The sequence below is a fragment of the Rhinopithecus bieti genome, unplaced genomic scaffold (assembly GCF_001698545.2).
Source record: "Rhinopithecus bieti isolate Rb0 unplaced genomic scaffold, ASM169854v2 scaffold_20101, whole genome shotgun sequence".
Taxonomy (NCBI): Eukaryota; Metazoa; Chordata; class Mammalia; order Primates; family Cercopithecidae; genus Rhinopithecus; species Rhinopithecus bieti.
In genome coordinates, this window is record NW_016810242.1 from 3,422,856 (window position 1) to 3,444,807 (window position 21,952).

The 21,952-nt window shown below is 34.0% G+C and overlaps 2 protein-coding genes across 4 annotated transcripts in view; one reads left to right on the plus strand and one right to left on the minus strand.

The window, feature by feature from the left end:
- The window catches only part of RALGPS2 (Ral GEF with PH domain and SH3 binding motif 2), a 152,845-nt gene that overhangs the window by 118,076 nt on the left and 12,817 nt on the right, over positions 1-21,952 (plus strand).
- Positions 1,801-21,931, minus strand: ANGPTL1 (angiopoietin like 1). 3 transcript variants are annotated; one of them, XM_017891676.1, is made up of 5 exons: positions 21,565-21,931; positions 15,785-16,638; positions 4,420-4,613; positions 3,580-3,850; positions 1,801-2,249 (listed from the first exon to the last, which is right to left on the minus strand). In XM_017891676.1, the coding sequence occupies exons 2-5, from the start codon at positions 16,605-16,607 to the stop codon at positions 2,062-2,064; spliced, it is 1,476 nt and encodes a 491-aa protein (XP_017747165.1). In that variant the 5' UTR covers positions 16,608-16,638; positions 21,565-21,931; the 3' UTR covers positions 1,801-2,061. The 3 variants fall into 3 exon arrangements, with proteins under 3 accessions (XP_017747165.1, XP_017747164.1, XP_017747163.1); XM_017891675.1 differs by having other exon boundaries at positions 15,785-16,635; positions 21,562-21,931; XM_017891674.1 differs by lacking the exon at positions 21,565-21,931 and adding an exon at positions 19,931-20,038 and having other exon boundaries at positions 15,785-16,633.

Genomic DNA, 21,952 nt, shown 5'->3' on the forward strand with positions numbered 1-21,952 from the left:
ATTTGTATTGCAGAAAGTACGTAGATCAGTAGTAATAATATGATAGTTTAAATCTACTGAGTACTTACACGTGTCAAGCATTATTCTTAATGTTTTACCTGTATTAACTCATTTATTTGATCATCACAAAAACCACATGAGCTAGATATTATACCCCATTTTACAGACAGGAAAGCTGAGCCAGGAGTTTATAAATTGCTCAAGGTAGCACAACTAACAAGTGGTAGAGCTGGGCCACGGACCCAAGCAATTCTGACTTCAGAACCTGCACTAACTATCACATAATACCACTTCTTATTTTCTTCTCTCAAGAAATTTAGTTGCCCAAGTTATTATGCTGTCTAGGAACTTCAGAGTAAAATAAATCAGCTCTCTGAAGGAGAGCAGAATGGACCCATTGGCTAAGGCAGTTTAGCATTCAGCCTAGTTTTCCAAGGTTGTGTGTTGACTTTCACATTCTAGTTGTAATAATGTTCTTCTGTGAAAATTCTGTAAGACTTGTCTTTGATAAAGTTTTGGATGTTTAAATGAAATGATATAGTGCTTTCAATAACTGAGATGCCTTGGTAAAGTTTTATTCACTTAAGATTTGGTATAGCAGTTAGATGCCCAGTTCCTTCCAGGAATCTTATTACAGATTCTTCGGTTCTGGAGGAAGAGGAGAGGGACTGAAAAACCAATTTAAGAGGACCACAGGTAAAACAAATAATAATGCCACTATGAGGTTTGGATATTTTGTTTAATTTGTTTCACCAGAAGTTTTATTTTGAGATGTGGTAGATGAAAAACATTGGTCATGTTGATGGACTTGAGTTGTCCAAATGATTATCTTCACATTAAACCATTCCCATGCATAGTTTGCCTCACACATTTCAATTCAAGATTTTCTTTTTGCTTAAGCAAAAGTTTCATGAGCTATCTTTAAAATTTTAACTTCACAAATAAATTAAGGGAAGGTCACCTCTAAGCAGTGAATATATGTTTCTGGAAGGAAATTGTTCCAGAAGTCACTAGTAAAGTTGTTGATTGCAAGGACACTGTGAGACTAAGCATTATACACACTGTAAAATGAAATTAGCAGTTTGGACTAGCTGTGCCCCTGTGGCTTCTGCTCTGGAGCTGTTGAATTCTCAGTATTGGGAAAACAGCCAACAGTTCCTTGAATTTTAGTCCCACCTGTTCAAAGTATGCACTAATACTTGGAAAGCTGTCCAAACTTTCTGATTTGACTTGCAGATAGGTTGAGGTTTGTTTTCTTTATAATAGTAAGATCAGTAAATTAGAAAAAAAGTAGTAATAAATTAGAATTATAATTCAGATCTGTAGCACACTAAATATTCTGCATTTTTGTAATACTAATGTTTTACTGATTCTAAAACTACATAAAATGCATTTCTGGAGATTTTGGTGTTCAGCATATCATATGAAGAAATACGAGAAAACAGAAATTCATTCATAGATTTGTCTTTATAAATTGACCATTTAAATAATGCATGCATTATTTGTGGGGATTTTTTATTTTTAAAAATGATATGTGTTTAATACTATGGGTCATGTTGTTTTGGGAAAATCAGCATAGGATATGTTGTTAAGAATTCAGATTTAATCATTCCATGTGAAAGGAACAAATTCCNAGAAGCAAGAAATAGAGCTCTTAGTGATTTAAACCACTGTAATTTGGGATGCATTAGTTTTGCATATAGCAACCCTTGACCTGACCAATACAGCAAAAAAGTATTACTTTTATCACCCTACAACTGTAGTTTTCAATGCTCCCAACTTCCTTAATGTCCACATCTCTTACATTTTAGGAAACAAACTTTGTATTTAGTCAACATAATTTTAAAATAATTAGGACGTGGATACACATAATTTTCTGCAGTAATTGACAACAGATGAAACTACATTTATAGATTCCCCTTTTATAGTTAAGGTAAAATTCACTTAAAAAACTTTATGTGTAGAAATAAATTGTGCCAGGTAATATACATGTAACATTTACATTTTTAAGAACTGAAAAGTACAAAGTTCTGTGTCATTTAAATTGGCGAGTGTCTCTCTTCAGTCAATAGGCTTGATCATCATCTGAACTGCTCTTAAGGAGTATGACCCGCCTCTGTATTCGGCCCAGAAAATTCCATCTTGGTGCTTGCTTCTGTAATGGCCTCCTCTGTACCATACTCCATTTAGGTTAGAATGTGCACAGGCATTGTACCACCAGCCTCCTTTATGAAAGTGGGCGCAGTTTCCTTTGAGGAAAAAGTATAGATATAAACATAAAAGTTTCTTCTGGGTGTGGTACTCTGCAATCATCAAAAACTTATTCTGCCTTTAATTTGAACTTCCCTTACTAATTCCAGTTACCTTTATGTTAGCAGTTTTAAATGTCTTCACTTATTTTATTGCTGTTGCATCCACTACTTGAAAGATTACTTGAATTGCCTTTTTTTAAATCTTGCTCTTTGCTTGCTTAAAATGTGCCTTTTTAAAAAAAGGGGGATTTAATTTTCTAGGTAGAATAGATGCAAGCAGTGTTTATATGTGAAAGAGTTACAGAGGAAGAAATTGGGAAGGAAAGATACAGAAGAAGGTAAAAGTCTGAGGAAAACTGAATTTTCAAAATAAAATAGCAAAAAATAATACAAAGTAAAATAAAACCAGCAGTCAAATGAGTTTCTGTAAATAAGACATAAGTTATGGTCATATCTCTCTTCTTTTCTTGTTTACCAGTGTGAAATTGGTTAAAATAAAGACCTGTGTGCTGTTTGCCAAAATACAGCTGGAGAGAAAAACCAGTTTGGGGCAGGGATAGGGGAGAATTGTTGGCGGGGAGTCTGTTTTCACGACCAGAAAGCTGGGTTAAAAAGTCAAAAGCATATGAAAACTAAATTTGAAATTATGTGGATGGTCTAGTTGTTTCTTTCTAATGAAAATATTAATTTCCCCTCTGAATCAAGCTTTTTTGTTATTCCTATGCCACGTGTCACAGTCATCTTGGTTTTCCCCCTCAAAGAAATGCTCTTACACCATGTATCCAGATGGCTTGCGAGTCTTTATTCAAACGTTACTTTCTCACAGTAGCTTTTCCTGGCGAACCCATATAAAATAGCCCCCATCCCAGGCCTTGCTGCCCACCACTTTCTATTTTCTTACTCAGTTTTATTTTTGAGAGTACTTATTGCCACCTAACAAATTGTTTTGTCTCTCCTCCAGTGAGTAAGCTCCAAAGGGCAGGAACTTTGTTCACTGTTATATCCCCAGCACCTACAATAGTGCCTGGCACATGGTAGGTGTTAAGTTGTTATGAATTGTAGGCACTTGCACTTTATTTCCAGATGAATGTGTTTCTGTTTTGCTTTGTGTTTTTTTCCTAGAACTTTGTTTTTCACATAGATCACACTTTGGGATTGCCTTATAGAAGAGATCTTAAAAGTTATTTCTTTCAGTAGGGTATACTTCCTGTCACAGTGACCAAAACTGACCTTTTTGAAAAGACTTTAGTAGCATATATATTAGTAGATTCTATTTAATGTATAGAAGATGATTATTCTACAAAGAATGAAAGTTTTTCATACTTACCTGCATACATATCTTTATCTCTGTCCAGTGTGGTGAATTGTTTACCATTATGCCACATCATAGAATCCCCTGCATTTCCCTGGTAAGTTCCCAGACGCAGTCTGTAGAATTCACTTTCAGGTTCCAGACGAAAGCTGCTGTATTCTGCATAGACTTTTTTATCACTCCAGTCTTCTAATTCAATCAGTAACTTGTAATTATCTTGATTGCTAAGCATATAGATATTTTCCAGTCCAAGCCAATATTCTCCGTCGATGTTTCCAAACCCTTTCTGTTAATAAGTGAAGAAACATGAGTGCATAAATAAGTATATAGTAAACATTTTTATAGATAAGTGTTAAACATTCAATAGCATAAAGATGTTGGCCATTTAAGTGGTAATGTGAGCTTCCATTTTAGTTGGTCACTTGAGGTTTATAAGCCACACATTGTCATTCTGTTTTTTGTTGTTGTTGTTGTTTTTTGCTTCTAATGTGTCAGTAATCATTTGCAGACCTAGCTTCAAATCCTACAAATTAAGACAAAGGCAAATGAGAATAAAATTTATCCATAGCTACTAAAAATATTAGCTAGTATACTACTCAGATCCTTAAAAAGGGTTCCTGGTCTCTCTCATGTTCATTTAAAGAGCCCAACATTTCTTTCCTAATAGTAATTTTATAATTTTTNTCACTTTAAAACTAGAGATGAGAATCATTTTTTGACAGATGTAGATAATGTAAAAACATATGGATAGTTATTTTTAACTGTGTATCTTATTTATTGCATAGCATCTTGTTTCTTGCATTATTGCAAGAATGGGTTTGTTTTACCTCCCTTAGGACTGCATCACTGATTTACCTTATAATTTTCCCAATTTCTGAAGAAGTTGACAGAGCCATCTGTTCTTTTCTGAATAACAGTCCAACCCCCAGGATCCAAACTGTTTTCACACCATAACTGCATTGGTCCATTGCTGTTTTCAGGTTTAATCATATAAATCCCACTGACCGAATGCCCAGCTTCTTTTGCTTGCTGACAGTCTTTGAATGGTCCTATAATTTAAATATCATTTATTATCAGCAAACTTAATATGAGAAGAGACGTATTAAAAGTTTTTAATCAAGATTCTTACCTTTGTGTCTTTGTTTACAGTTAACCACTGTCTATCATATATACAATATTATAAAATATAAACTAAATAAAAGGGTGACTCCAGTTCTATCTGGAACATTAATTTGTTTTGTTTTCATCTGTTCTTTTCTTTGTCCATATATATATATATTGTATTGTTATAATCCTAATACATGTAGAAAATTGGATTGTCTTAACATTTGCATGCAGCTCTAGTCTCCATTCTGGCTGCATAATAGTCCTTGACATTGATATATTTTTATTCCTCTATCATTGGACATTGAGGTCTTATGATTTTGCTATTGTAAAATACTGCACAAAGTGTCTTCATTCTTATTGAATTCATTTTTTAATATTATAAAAATGCTGAGGGATTGATCTACTGGATCAGAGGATATCAACTTATTCATAGTCCTACATAGTACCCAAGTCACAGTTTTGGAAATTTGATTTCAGTGGAACATACTAGTACCTTGAAATACTCATTGCAAATGGGGTCAGTCAAATAAGTTTTAGAAATGCAAAATATTATGTTTCCCTTCTGGAAATTCTCAATGTGCATTCACATATTAAAGACTGAGAAGCCCTGAAATAAACCAGATGCCCAAACTCATAGAATCTTAAATTTCCAACACTTACTAACAGCCCATTAGAATACATTTCAGGAATGTTAGCGTAAATGCCTATCTAAAGAGTTGTATCAATCTATATGACTAATGCTAGTTTTCTCATTTAACCTACAGTTATCTGGTGATACTTTATAGATGTTCTAGAGATAGAACAATTAATTAAGGTCATGGATCATAGAAGATGGTAAACCCTAGACATAAATCCCTATCTAATCCCAGAGTCTCTGCTCTGAACTGCTGTGTTGCATGCATTTGCCCTCATGTTATTTCATAGTTGTAGGTATTTCCATTTTTAATCCACTAATAATTTCTTCAAATTTTACAAATTTTGTGAAATTGCTTTTAGGGTTTCTGACTCTTGAACTTGCGATTTCCACATTTTTGGATCTAGTGAATATTCTTTAGTTTCATCCTTCTCTAGTGTTTCAAGCCTTTTTTATAAACATGCAAAATATATTAACGGATTAGAAAAAAGAATTACCCTAAAGATCTCTTAGAAGAAAAAATGTATAAAAATTCTGATTGTCAAATTTTATATTTTACTAGAAATATGTGAGAGTTCAGTCAAGTAAAGTCCTTACAAGAATTTCTGTACTATAAGGTTAATAGGATTGTTGAAATTTTGAGAAATGTGTTATCTGTACTTTGCCAGATATGTTCAGTATTCCTTTTGGGTCTTATTGGGATAGAATTAATCTCATTGGGTAGTTCCACAACTATAACAATAGAAGGGATTCTTAAGAGACTACGAGCTCTTCCTTGTAGATTGTTCCTTGAGGACAGAGACTTTTTTTTTTTTTTTTTTTTTGACTTCATGTCATCAGTGTTTAAACCCTTAGGAAACTGTCCATAAATTTTTGTTAATTAAAATTACTCATTTTAAAATACAAGGAAAATTGAAATTACTACACGCAAAAATCAAGAGGACAGCCAGTGTGCTCTAGTCCACCTTGTTTTATATAGTTCAATTGATATTTTTTTCTGTCTTAAATTTTTAAAAATTATATGCAATGTCCATAATTATAATACAATGCTCCATTAAGTAAGCAATGTCTGTAGTAAAATTAGAGAAACGGAAGCCTTATTTATGGTGGTCTTTCTTGGGTTATATTTAAGTATTTGTATATTTTTTTTTAGTTCTAGAGTTTCAATTTGATTCTTTGTTTTCATTTTTATTTCTCTCTGAGATGCCCTATCTTGCATTCCATTATAAACGTATTTTCCTTTAAGACATTGAAAATAGCTATAACCACTACTTTAAATTACTGTCCTTTCAGTTCCAAGTTTGCTGATTTTTATCAGAAATGGATTTTGGATTTTTTCAAAGGCTTTTAAAAATCTTTTCTTTTTAATTTCTTTTTACTAGACACATCACAGGATCAAAGGCTTTTACTGCCCTACTGAGATGATGATGGTTTTCTCTTGTTGTTGTTGTACACGATATTACATTGAATAACATATATATTATACTAATCTATATTAGAACAAAAAAAGTGTATATATTAGAAGAAATATATAAAATATGTATATTAGAACAAAGAATGTATAAAAATTCTTATTGTCAAATTTTATATTTTAATAGAAATATGTGAGAGTTAAGTAAAGTTCTTATAAGAATTTCTGTACTATAAGGATAAGAGGATTGTTGAAATTTTGAGAAATGTGTTATCTATACTTTGCCAGATATATACACACACACACATACATACATACACACACACACACACACACACACACACACACACACACACACACACACATATATATATATGGTTTTGGGTTTTGTTTTTTTGGAGCCGGTTGCCCAGGCTGGAGTGCAGTGGTATAATCGTAGCTCACCACAGCCTCGAACTCCTGGGCTCAAGTGATCCTCCCACCTCAGCCTCCCAAGTAGCTAGGACTACAGGCACGTGCCACCATGCCTGGCTAATTTTTTTTTTTTTTTTCTGGAGAGAGAGGTCTTGGTATGTTTCCCAGGCTGGTCTTGAACTCCTGGTCTCAAGTGATCCTCTGACTTCAGCCTCCCAAAATGTTGGGATTACAGACATGAGCCACTCCACCCAGCCTTTACATTGATTGTATTTTGAATGTTAAACCAACCTTGTGTTCCTGGGATAGACTCAACTTAGTGAAAGTATTCAGAGCCCTTAACACTATACCTAACAAAGTAGTCATCATCAGTAATTGTCTGTTCTTTCGTTTCTCTTTTATTCCTCATCTTAACACATAATTGTAGCTTATTTAATAATTTAAGTAGCTTATTTAATATCTGCTTATTTAATAAATTTAATATAACTCATCAAAGATGAATGTACAGTCATTTCTACTACAGATAAATATTACTGAAAAACCTCATGTTCTGCAAATACATGCATTAAAAATAGTAGCTAATTTTAGCTATTAACATAATTTCTATTCAGCTGCAGTTACCTGTGGCACAAAACATTAATATGTTTGGAAAAAATCCCATGTAAACCAGTATAACCTCTCTGTTTTGCTACCACTATTCTCCTTTTCACTCGTCACATATGGGCTACTTCACATTATAGGGAACATGCATTGTAGTCAAGTAGGAGGAAGGGTAAAGAGCCTATATTTCAGAAAAGATGAAATTTACAGAATTTTAATTTCTTATGTGGGAGTGAGATGGAAGGAAAAGTGAATTATGACTCCCAGGTTCATTCTTAGATTATTTCGTGTAATGCAGGTAGTATATTTGTTTACTTACAGTAGTCATAGGCAAGGACTTTATCTTTCAGTGTGTATTCACAGTTTGAGCCCCCTTAGAAATTCAGATATGTAGTTACAAAACTATGTGATTCCTAGTAGGCATGGTTCCCAGAATTCCCTTAATTCTGCATTATTCTTTCAAGAAATGTCCTTTCTGCATCTACTATAGGCTAAGGACTGTTTTAGGCTCAAGGGATAAAGAAACAACCTTAGAGTCAAGTGCAGGGTGGGAGAAGTCGCAAGAAAGAGAGAATTCCACTATAATATGACAAGTACTTGGATGGAGTTATGTAGGACATGTGGTAGCAAAGTCTAAGAACTAGCTGAGATCTCTAAGGAGCCTCATTCTTACTTTAAAACCTGTTAGTATTGTAGTTAATGCACACATGAAAGTAGTTTTGTTACTACATATAAATATTTATCTCATTTTGTAAATTTGCATATTCTGTAAATGTTATCTTTGTATTGCTTATTCTATGAATATCATTTTCATAAATGTTTACTATGCATTCATTTGAGTATAGTTTTAACAGTTTACATTTAAGTATATATTCAAAGGTTGGACTTTTATTAGGTTATTTGCTTTGCTGCAGAATATTTAGAAACATCAGTGTTCTGAATGTTGACAGAATATTTGTCAAGTATCATTTGTTCCATAGAGCTATACTCATTTTCTTCTATTTAATAGACACTCAGATGTTTAAAGCCAAATGGAGAATTCTGAGTTTTCTGGATCCAACTTTGATTTGATAAGACATCAATTATGCAAATTTAAGATTATCTTCAGCTTTAATTTTCAACCCATTTTTTGCAGTGGGCTTTGTGTTTACAGTTGGATATCTGCTAGACTTAGGAAAATGTAGTTGAAGTTCTTTTCCAGAACATATGGATAAAATTTAGCAGTGCATAAAGCTACTTTTTTCTCCTCAGTAAAGATATTAAATATCAGAATTCAATATTTATTTGTATTTATAAACATACCATTAGCCTGTCCTAGTCCAGTGTATATTGTTGATCCTAGCAGAAATATTTTCTCAGTAATACTTGCAAATCCTATTTACTTTCTGCCCTAAAATTAGACTTATCTATTGTCCCTATCTTAAATGTTTTCACTGCTTTTTCTGTACCATAAAAAACATTGCTTGATAGAAATTGTTAAATGACAAATAGAAAATTTCAAGCTTTATTCTTGAGAAGCCAGATTTAATTTACAGGTTTGCATATTTTCAGAAATAAATTGATAGATATGTGAATCAGGAATTTGTTCATGGTGATTCAAAAGGTATAAACTGGAATTACCTTTCTTTTAAACTAAGCATAGTATTAACTTTTTTTTGCAAGAGTCTTCTCAAAGCAGGCAACTGGAATTCTGTACATTGAATTTGAAGAACCAATCTCTTTGTTCCTCGGTTTATGTGAGGATTAAAGTTTACATAGGGCTAATGAAACCATATTAATACCTCTGATTTATAGAAAGAAAAATGTTGACCAGTCATGCCACATTATTTCCCAAGACGTATTTATTAAGAACCCATATCTTGAATAGAACAGTGAGTTAAAAAAGAAAAAAGGATTTCATACTTTGAATAGCAGCTTTACTGGGAGCCATCTGTAACATATGTGTTCTTTTCTGTAAAAGAACTTTTAATTATAAAATTACAAAGAGAATCCTTTTTGTGACAAGAGAAACAGTAAACCAGTTCAGAGTTTTCAAATTATTGGTTACCAAGTAGGATCTTTTGAGAGGTAAACTTTTCAGTTGGGTTGTGCATTAACTTTCAGATAAATATATTCAATATTTCTGGAGTGGGAAGTTTGAGACAAATACTTTCTAAAGTGACAGTAGGGTCTTTCTGTAGTAATATGAATTACTTAATTTATTAATCTGTATGTTTAAACTGTATTTAGCAAACCAAACTTTTATTTTTTTAGTTATTAAAGAATTTATCAATTATTTTCTCATAACTGGCTAATACAGTCATTTTCCAACAGCACGTTGGCTTAACTAGTTTTTTTGTTTTATTTGTTTTGTATTAAATGTTAGTATAAGTATTCCACTGAAACCAATTATTCCTAAAAGTGTGTTAAGAAGCATTATAAATAATTTGAAAATGTAAATATTTGGTGATTTAAAATAACCCTACCACTAAAAGCATATTTTAGTTTCTAATGACTACTTTCCAAGTTTAACTTTTTTTGTTTGTTTGTTTGTTTTTGAGACGGAGTCTCACTCTGTCGCCAGGCTGGAGTGCAGTGTCATGATCTCGGCTCACTGCAACCTCCGCTTCCCGAGTTCAAGCGATTCTCCTGCCTCAGCCTCCCAAGTAGCTGGGATTACAGGCGCCCGCCACTACAAAGTTTTAACTTTTTAAGCTTACCATTTATGTCCTCATAAACCTAATACGACAAGGAAAGACACATAAAGGGAAGTGTATAACATATGTAATAATTAATGGTGGTCAAACCATGCCAGATCATACACAAAACACTTCTACCTGCACCCCCTCATTTAATCATCACAACAATTTATTTACAAAAGAGGCAACTGAACCCCAGAAAGCTTCGCCAAAATCCAAGTTTACTGATATTCACATCTATGCTTTTACACATGGTGAAGGAACTTTCTCCACTCAGCTCTCCTACAAGGAATAAACTTATTTTTACAAATATGCTATTTGTAAAAGAGTAATGTTTTATTTTATAAAAGACTAACCCAAAATGCAGGCACCAAATAACATTAACAGTTAAGAATTTCATTGATTGCAACTTGTCAGGCTGATTATTACATGCTCAAACATTTTGTTTTTAAGGTAGAGAAGAAGGTAATGTGTTTGAAAAATGTTTTTTATCTGAATAAACATGGGTTTTTTTGAGGTAGATTTTTCTTATAACCATCTTTAAAGAAAATAAAAGATTAGGCCGGGCGCGGTGGCTCAAGCCTGTAATCCCAGCACTTTGGGAGGCCGAGACGGGCGGATCACGAGGTCAGGAGATCGAGACCATCCTGGCTAACACGGTGAAACCCCGTCTCTACTAAAAACTACAAAAAACTAGCCGGGCGACGTGGCGGCGCCTGTAGTCCCAGCTACTCGGGAGGCTGAGACAGGAGAATGGCGAGAACCCGGGAGGCGGAGCTTGCAGTGAGCTGAGATCCGGCCACAGCACTCCAGCCTGGGTGACAGAGCGAGACTCCGTCTCAAAAAAAAAAAAAAAAAAAAAAAAAAAAAAAAAGAAAATAAAAGATTGTCATAACACCTTTTATAAAATGTGATATGCATAATAATTTACCATCTTCACCATTTTTAAATGTACAGTTTATTGGCATTAAGAACATTTATATTGTACAGCCATCACCACCATCCTTCTCCAGAACTCTTCATCTTGCAAAACTGTAACTATTAACCATTAAACAACTCCCCATTCACCCTCCCCATAACCTCTGGCAACCACAATTCTACTTTCTGTCTATGAATTTGACCACTCTAAGTACTTCATATAAGTAGAATCATACAGTGTTTATCTTTTGTAACTGGCTAAACACCTCTTAAAATATACATTGTTGTATATTTTCACCTTATGCATGTAGAGACTTTAGAATGACCACGTACCTACATGTAAAGCACAGTAATAGGAATTTCTTGGTGCCGGAGCATACATAAGTACACCAGTAGCCATCCATCTTTACCCTTTTTGTGCAAGCACCTTAACAGCCTGAGACATCTTTTTCCAGAGACGTAAAAATAACATAAGTGAATAATTGAGCACATTATGTAAAGAAAATAGCCAGCCTATTTGTTGTTGCTTGTAGTAATTTAATTTAGTAAGAATCACATGATATTAGAATTTGAAAAGGATATTAGAATAATCCAGTGCAGCACTCTCACTGGACACATGAGAAAACACAAACTGGCAGTGACTTACCCAAGGTTACATAACAAAAGTAATGGTGGAACCAGGCGTTCTTAATTCCATGCTCTTTCCCTTATGTGTTCATTAATGTACTCATTAGTGTAGTAATTCTTATGGTGTAGCAAATTATGCCTTTGAATTTAAGAGATCAACATTTATAGAATAAAATAAGTAAAAAGTTAATGTTTACATAAAACAATGAATAACAGAAAAAAGTTACATGCCCTTAATTTTGCATTAAAGAAAGGTTTATTGGGGATAGGTTCACCATTTTTTCATTAAAACAAAATGTGTTTAAGAGGACTTTTGACATACTAAATCCCTAACATGAGGTTTAATTCTGTAGCATTAGTAGGTTTTTTTTTGTACTAATGCTCAGTCTATAATAAAACATAGAATTGGTTTCATTTTGTATAAACATTTTCTTAGAAAAGTTTGTCAGTGTTTAAAAATGTGAATAATGATTTCTGCTAGAATTGGTTATGCCATCTACTCAAGCTTCAGGGATCATGTAGAATACTCCTTGGCAGTTGTCTTCATACTTACATAATCGTATACCTCATCAGTTAAAAAAAATTCACACAACTCAATTATGTTTGTTTATAACTTATGTATACAAACTACTGATAAATTATATAAAAGCTTACATAAAACAAAATTTTTAAAGGATATCAAAAGCAATTTTTTTTTCTGTTTTTCATTTCTGTACCCAATGGATCACTTAATACACCGCATTTTCCTTTGGAAATCAAAGGGGTTGAGGTTTGTTTTTTGTTGTTGTTGTTGTTTGAGTCTCACTCTGTCACCCAGGCTGGAGTGCAGTGGTGCGATCTCAGCTCACTACAACCTCCGCCCCCCAGGTTCAAGTGATTCTCCTGCCTCAGCCTCCTGACTAGCTGGGATTACAGGCACGCACCACCACGCCCAACTAATTTTTGTATTTTTAGTAGAGACAGGGTTTCACCATGTTGGCCAGGATAGTCTCAAACTCCTGACCTCAAGTGATCCCATCTGCTTCAGCCTCCCAAAGTATTGAGATTACAGGCATGAGCCACCGTGCTCAGTGAGGATATTAATAATGATCATTATTTACCTAATTTAATGATACTCTGGCCTATTGCTACTGTAACTTAGAACAGTATACAATGAACAAATCCAGTATGATATAACATATTACTTTCAAAAGGGTCTTTGGAATGACAATTTTAAGAAACTCTATAAAAATGTTACCAAATCAGCTAACACATATTTAGCAACTGCAGATAAGTATGAGATGAGACACAGTAACCATCTACCAGGAAGGAGCTTATACTATAGTTGAAAAGCATCTTAGTTACATGTATTCTGAGTGTATGTAAAGATAACTGATAATTCAAGAGGCACTATACAAAATGTCTTACATGTGTTACAGAGAGTAGAGGTGAGGTATTCATGGAAAGGAACAGTCACTTCAAACCTGTGGGAGTCAACAAGGGCCTCAAGGAGGAGTTGCATTTTATGTATTTATTTATTTGGTTGGTTGTTTGGATGGATGGATGGATGGATGGTTCGTTTGGCTTGAGCCTTATTCTTTGAGTAGGCAGAAAGCTTGGAAAATATTTAGGGGAAAATGAGTGGATTTATTTTATTGGAACAGATGGTTTTTGTGAAGGGAACTAGTGGAAGGTCCGCTAGGAAAGCAGGCTTGATTCTTTAGGAGGACATTATTCTTAGCCAGACTAAGCAAATTGGACTTTTTTTGTTTGCAGAAAGCAGATATGTAAGTAGTTTAAGAAGATGGATCTGCTGGCAATGTAAATATATTTTGATGGAGAGAGAAAACAGAGTTACACCAGTTGGCAAGCTATTATACAGTTCATAGTAAGAACTAACATTTGAGTGCTAGGCACTGTTCTAAGCACTCTTCAATTGTTAAATCTTACGAGGTGAATACAGGTAAGGAAACTGAGGCACAGATAACTTTCTTTCCCCGAAGATCACACAGCTGGTAGCCTATGGAGTCTCTGCCTTCTGGCTGCTGCTGTGGATCATTTGAATGTAAACGAGAGTTCTGGCTCTGAATAGAAATGAGGGACATGCACACAAGAGACCAAAAAGGAGACATGGGTAGAATTCAGTGGCCTGTGTATGGGGCAGCTGGGGAAGTGTCAAAGATGAGCCAGCCTCATTTGGAAAGGGGTGACAACATTAATCAAAACAGAGACGTTGAGATCAAATGGTGAAAAGACAGTTAAATCTTCCAGAAGCATTCAGACCTACAAGTAGACAGATGTATAAATAAATAACTTCAATGTAATATCATATAGAAAACATGTTTAAGAAATAGTCAGTGATTTGGGGAAAGAGCCACCTAGGTATGTTTGTTTGAATCTGGGAAGTCATAACATCAAAGGTATTGTTTGAGTTAAGCCTTGAGATCTGCTAAATTGACAGATAAGCTGAAAGAAGGTGTTTCAATAAAGAGTAGCATTTGAGGTAATGATGAAATATCCAAATGCAAACATCTAGCTTTGGTTAAATCAGGAGGGAGAGCTCCATTCAGGAATCATCTCAGCAGTGGTGATACTTGAAGCCAAAATATTCTAAAGTAGAGTATCTTGAAGAAAGACTTTAAGGCATAGAAGGAAGAAGATGCCAGGGAAGGACCTAAAGAAATAGGAAGGAAGGAAGAATATTAAAATGGAGAAGGCCAGGAAAGCAGGGCTGTGAATAGCCAAGTGGTATTCACTGACAGAGATGAAACCACTTTGTGATATATTTCTTTCTAGTTTTATTCATTGTTTTTATTGTTATTGTTTAAAATTATTTCATGGTATATATTTTATGACCTGCCTTTTCAATGAGTGAATGAGCTGCAATTTATTTACTCATTGCTTTGGGGCCTTTGGGTTTTCCCTTCCACTCTTAGAAAGCAAATCAGCTTGGGGATTCTGGGGAATGAGTTATAAGAAAATGGATGCAAGTGTAAAATAAATATCAGAAAGTTAGCAGTGGGTTTAGCAAACTGAAACAAAGATGAATTATTCATCTTTGCTTTCTGAACAGCTAGATCAGTGACTGATATTGAATTCATGAAGAGAGAAAGAAATGAAATTTAAAAGTAGAGTTTGGAATCATGCATGATCAATGCAATAGTTTTTTTTATAGTAATGAACATTTATGTTTCTTAGGATACACAGTACTAATTATTTAGCCTTGGAAATAGGAGCGATACCTTTTCTTCTTGAGGCTGAGGGGAAGAGGTATGCCTTTTGTACAGATGCTTTCAAGATAAGAAAGAACAAAACTCAGGACCTGATTAGACTTACTCAGTATGGTAGTAGATGAGTCATCTGCTGAGAGTGGAGATAATGAGGTGTGATTACAGCTTGAAGAGAGTGAAAGCAAAATTTTACGTGTTTCTTTTGAAGAAGATGATGGTACAAGCAGCAGGAGGTAAATAAAAGAATTGTCGGGTAGCAGCGATGACCCAGCTAGAAGCTGATAGGATGGTTATGGCGCACAGGAGTGGTTCGGAGGGGAGCATGGACTTATTCCTGTCTCAAGAATAGTAGCCCCTCAATTATAAGAATTTGGATGGAAGACTGTTTTTTTTCACAGAGTACACTAAGTTTTTATAAACTCCTAGAAATTCAGAGCTGGAAGAGGAGATGTATTTAAGTTCAATTCTTGATGATATTAATAAAAAACAAAAATAGAAATTTTAATGTACATGTATAATAACATCACAAAATGAAGAATAAGCATTTATTATGAGCATTGTTTCATAAAGCATAAAAATATTAACCTCATACTCCCACGTTTTACAGTAAGAGGTTACTCACCTTCATTGATGAAAGTTACCGGTGGTATCTTGAAAGGGCTTTTGGTGGGAGAAGTTGCCAGATCAGGTGGTGGCATTAAATCTCTGGGATAACCTGGATCCCTCTGAATCTCGTTACCTCCCAGCAGACCAGGAGTATACTGATGGCTGTTAGGAATATGTTGTGGCACCACCTGGACAAGTGGGGGAGACACATGGGTATCTTGTCGGGAAAATATCCTCAAGCACTGTTCTTCCAACAAAGTGATCATCACAGATTGGTTATTGACAAGATCAGTCAAGGAAGCATATTTCACCTCTAGTTCCTTGTACCTTGTTGCCATCTTCAACATTTCTGTGGTGACATTGAGGATTTTGTTTTCCAATTGGGAAAGTTCAAGTGAATTATCCCTCTTACGGATAATCTCATGTAATAGTTGCATGTAGAGTTGAGTAACACGAGAGTTCATGTTACGGCTTTCCTTTCTCAGCAGCTTTACCTCATTCACAATGTTTCCATCTACATCCACCACCAGTTGCAGAACATCTATCTCCCGCTTCTGCCTGGAGAGCACATCCTTCAGGTTTTCAAGGTCCATCCTGGTGATCATGTCTTTAATGGTACTTGCATCTTGCCCTTTGGTGTTGACACAGATTGGCCCTGTTATTCTTTGTTCAGGTACCAGGAATGTGTATGCACATTTCTTTGCTTCCTCTTTACCATCTGTGGCACGAGGGTATCTTCTCTGGTTTATTTTTTTAATTTTGAATTGTCCACCTCTACAATGTCCAACATCCACTAGTAGGAAGAATAGCACACCTAGGGTCCAGGTAAAAGCCTTCATTTTGAAATGAGGTTGTAAAATGATGTCTTTTGAAAAACAAATCAGTGAAGGGGAAAAAGCAAAAGAATTCATGTTAATCTACATTAAAGTCAGTAATATTAAAAACTATCTGAGGGAAAACTGAATATTGGTGTTAATAAATTAAGCTAGAATTAACTTTATTAATTTCTTAAATTTAATGTTAAGTTGTACTTTGGCATTTGTTTAAAAATTAGGTTTCAGAGAATAGCTCTTTCAGCTATCACCTTATTGTAATGCTTTTTATTCCTCAGTTTATTGAGCAGATTTTGGTCAGTGTCCACTCTGTGCGAAGGTACACTGCTAGTGCTGTTGAGGCTTTTGAGACCCTGATAAGATAGCTTTCTTACTTTTAAAAAGCTCACTACCTTAAGGCTATGAAAATGGTACACAGTATTTGTAAGGCATTAATTAAAACATTCTTGTCTAACCAGTATTACAATTACCAGGGGACTTTACTAACCAATGTTTTAGATTCATACCATGCGATTCCAATTAAATTGGTCCTCTGGAATAAAGTATGTCTTCTTCATTAAAATGTTCAATAAAGTTAAAGATTTTAGACAAATCTAAACCCAGATAGTTTTAGCATCGTATGCTTTTATTTTATAGCATCTCCTTTTGGGATTAGTGACAGGTTTTAGAATGATAGAATGCTCACAGTCATTGTGGGTAATTATATTTCCTGAACCATAATTATATGTACTCTAAGCTTATAGATGATTCAGCAGGTTTGTTCTTCTAACAGAAGTTCTACTGAACTGTATTTTAGTAAAATGTTAGTAATTTTCTACATGCATTACCGAGGAAAGAAACATATCTATAATTGAATATGAATGTCAGAGTTGGAAATGCCTTAGAGTCCCTGTCATTCAAGAACCTCTTTGTACTCTGTGCATGTTGAAGGCTAAGGCCACACGAGGATTAGAACCAGGTCTAGATCGGGTTCTCTGGCCCATAGTCAGTATTTATAGCAGCAGCACATATACTAAAATATGTGCTTGGAATGTTTCATTTTTGCTGTAGCAGATGAGAAATACTTCCTTATAGTACAAATTCTTCTGAGGTAACAGTTTCAAGAGCCAATACTTTTTCCTTTCTCTTTAGTTACCTCCCACAAAAGTAGCAGCAATGGGTAAGGTATGTTCACTCCATCAGATCTACTAACGAGCTGGTCTATTACAGGCCACCTTTTCACTCTTGCGAACTTGATACCTATCTGCCATTTTTGAAGGATGGCAGTGGATACCCTGAGACAGAGCTTTTCTGTCCAAATTTCCACATAAGTACCTGTTTCTTGATTTAAGAAACCAACTCCTAAGTCGTTTATGCCTGTTATTAATAACAACACAACAGTAACAGTAATTAATGTTTATTGAGTACTTGTTCAGTGTTAGGCACTGTTTTAAGCCATTTTCATGTTTTACTTATCACCACAACCCTATGAAGTAGATTATTATGATCCTCACTTTCAGATGGAAAACTTGGCATCCAAAAGTTAAATACCTTATTATCAAGAGTCACACAGGTTCATAGTGATGGAGCGAGAATTTGAATCCCGGCTGAGGACTTCAGAGTTCGTGTTTTCAATCCCTTATATTTATGTAGCTTAACACATGTTAACTATTTGCATTTACAACACTGAAGTAATGCTGTATCATTTTATAAAGGAGTAAAATTCTTGAGAAGCTAAATCACTCAAATGGGATTCAAACCTTCTACTCCTAACTTTTCTAAACCTGTGATTTTTACCATAGTCATGTCATAACCACAGAGGAGTCTTAAGTTTATGTTTCTTGTTTTTCACAGCCTTTTCCTGGTTTACATCCATTTTCATTGACTAGTTACTTAATTATACAAAAGTGTTTGTGGATAATTTTTGGTAGAATTTGTGTCCAAGTTCTGCCAAATCATTTTTTACATCTCAGACTTTTCTGCTGCAGTTTCTTTCCCTCCATATGTATTCTGTCAGCTGGTAGTTATATATCTAACCTATGATTATGGACCCCTCCCAAAAACAAAGGTCATGTCAATGAGATATAGACTCTTCTGCTATGGTCATGAAGACTGCTGCTACTTTCACTTTCTAAAACCATGTTCTTTTGTTTTTGGTATTTTTCAGTTGAATAATGTCTTCAAAATGGGTAGATAATGAAAATAAGGCAAATATGGATGGAGTATGGAGAATTATTATTATTTTACTAACAAGAGAGGGAATGAAAACAAAAGATAGGGAGGCCATAACAATCTGTATTTCTATCGAGGCCTTCTTTTGCTGACTGATAGCCAGAGCACACGTGGGTATTTTTTTGGCTTTTTATGTTTTCGTAACTTGCTTTCTGACGTATATGGAAAATTTAGACAGAAACAGTCATCTATTTTATTTTTAAAAATAGACTTTTACTATATATAACCTATACCAAAACCGATAAAATATTTATTATATCTCCAGATTCGTGGAATTTAGATATGGGTTATTTTAAAAACTAGGGACAATAAAACAAAAGCCGTCATCCTCCTGGGCACATGTATATCATTTTTCCTATATATTTAATTTAATTTACCTACTGCTAAAGTCCGTTCATTGTAATACTAGAATGGAAACTCTTAGATCATAAAATTATTTTACTTAAATAATATTTGCTATGAAATAAACTACCAAAGCAGGGAAAATGCAGGAAGTAATATAAAACTCTAAAACAAATAGAATTTTATGAGTAATACTCTGATTGAACAGCTCGTATTAATACCAGACACAGATTTTTATAGAACAGCTAAAAGTGCATCATCCAAGACTGCTGTTAGGACTTAGCATCAGTATTGTCATTGAAGAACAAAAAACACCAAAATGCTAATCTAAATTAAAATAAAAACAGCTTCCTTGTGTGTATTTTGCCTTGGCTCATTGTGGTTCCTATAAGATTAAATCATAAGATAAATCACTGTTTACCACAAGAAAAAGTGATCTAAATTAGCATTTAAAGGAGGTAACTAAAAGTTGATTTTTTTAAATAAATACAATTTTTTTAATAATACAAAAGTATTGGCTTCACTGTCACTTAAAGCAGGGCAAGGAGCCACATTTCTTAAGTAGTAGACTAGCTACGTCAGGAGTAAAGAACTGGTTTTAAAATACATTTACTGTTATGTTTTCTAAAACATTCTCTTATTTAATATTTTCTCACATATGTTCTGTTTTGAAGCGAAAGATCCATAAATCTATGTTACCTCATAAAACTTTCTGTATATGTTAAAATTTTCCTAGGCCCCAAGAGAATGTTATAAATTAGTTATAGAATACTTACGTTTAAATCTAAGTCTTACTTAGTTGTTTTTAGAAGAGAAAAAAAGGTCTTCTATGCATTGGGTTAATTTTATTAGTAGCATTTCTCTTCATAGTTGCTATATTGCCAGCTAGTAGAGAGAAGAAACGAAAGTCAAGATTTTCTTCCTTTCAGATGGTAAACTCATAGAGGCATTTAACTGGCTGTGTCATGCACTGAAAACAACATGAGGCAACGAAGTTAAATTTATGAAGCATTCAGGATATGTTAGATAAAGAATTTCTAGATTGTGAAATATGTTCTGGGAAGAGACTTGAAAACAATCTAATCCCCTGGATATATTTAAGAAAAGGATAAATAGTTATCTGTGTGATTTGGGGTTCAGATTAAATGCTTGTCTTAAGACAGTGTCAGTAAGAACTGAGGCTTAATGAAGTCCTGCACTTTCCATAGCATGTAACAATAAAAAAGAGAGATGACAGTATTTCAGATCCACTATTGCTTGGGAATTTTGTTAGAATTTCTTGTAAAATGTGTGTTTAACAGAAATCCTGCCAGTATTTACAGTTTTAAATCTTTAAGGAAAGGACACGAAAGCAAAGTTGGAAAAAATTTTAGCTTTACCATTATTTGCTTGTTCAAGATTCTTAACCATTAATATCTTTAATTTTTACGAGGCCAAAGGAGCCCCAGATCTAACAAACTTAAGTGTCTTTGGCTTAAGGCATACTATTGGTAACGAGTAATTTTATCTTTAATAGTTTTTATAATGCATGTAAAAAAAGCTCCCAGATAGAATATTGAAAGAAACCTCTTATGTGTGCTTAACAAAATTATTTCTATCTAAAATATTACATATTTTGGCCTTTTAGTCATGTATTTAATTAGTTACATCTTCTGGGTTCTTATTTTCTATTGTTAATACTGACTACTTACATAGTGCTTTTTTGTGTATATCAATAACTTAGCTTTTCCAAGTAATTCCATTTGTAGCAAGTTTAATTTCTGTCATCCAGATTAAATTACTGTTACATGTAAACCTGGAAAGCTATTTAAAATTTTGAATTGGAACAAGAAATGCCATAGATTACTCTTAAATCTATACAAGAATTTCTGGTTAATATTTGGTTATACTGTAATTGAGATTTTGTTGCAAAGACTTTCAACTATGTTTGTATCTTAGCTTTGTTTTATGACTACACTCTGAGAAATCCAACAGTTTATGTATGTCTTCAGCACACACACTGTAGCTGCAGGAAGAGAAACTAATTGCGTTCACGACTATTTAGTTTGTATTCCTTTGTTTTTAATCATTGTGCTATAAACCTTATACATTTAATCTGTTACTTGTTAAAATTTCTTTCTACTGTCACTAAAGCACTTGTTTTCAGAAACCCAGCATGGCATGCATGTATCAATCTGTAATCATATACACTAAATATCATTAAATTGAACCTCAAATAATGCATTAGCCATCTCACAGTACTTAATGTTTTATGTCAAGTTGCAAAATAAAACCTTTTCAGATGAGATAAACTAGTATATTCTAAAGGTCTTTGTTTAGTAAAAGATTCTGAAATTTTACTACTAATATAAAATAGTTATGCATTTACTATACATAATATTTATAAATAAAAGACATATTAAATACCTTTTGTATCTGTTGATACAGTGAATCCAGAAACTTGCTGCCCTTATTCTTGATTTTAAAAATCAGTGAAGTTTGTTCATCTGTGACTTTAATGGCAGCTGCATTTTTGTTTTGAACCGTTGAATCCAAGCTGTAAGAAGGAACTTCTTTTTCCTTTTACAATACTAATCAATTGAATTTGACAAGCCACCTGTGTAATTTTAAGTAGTATAGTAGAAGTTCTGGTCTGTGGGCCGTCTTTAATCCAGCAGAGAAAGCGCTGTGGCTTTGCTCTGTCTGCCACATGGAGAAATGCAGTAACCAGCTGCAGCTGACCCAGATTGTATATACAGTACCCCTGAATAGTGATTCCCTCTTTCTCAGTAGACTCAAGTTCAGCCCACATATTACAT

What these genes read in the sequence shown, in the direction of transcription:
- ANGPTL1 (XM_017891676.1), bottom strand. Translation starts at nt 16,607, where the DNA reads ATGAAGGCTTTTACCTGGACCCTAGGTGTGCTATTCTTCCTACTAGTG. An exon ending in GGTAACTTTCATCAATGAAG is followed by an intron (nt 4,614 to 15,784) that starts GTGAGTAACCTC and finishes TTTAAATTATAG; the next exon opens with GACCATTCAAAGACTGTCAG. An exon ending in GAAATTGGGAAAATTATAAG is followed by an intron (nt 3,851 to 4,419) that starts GTAAATCAGTGA and finishes ACTTATTAACAG; the next exon opens with AAAGGGTTTGGAAACATCGA.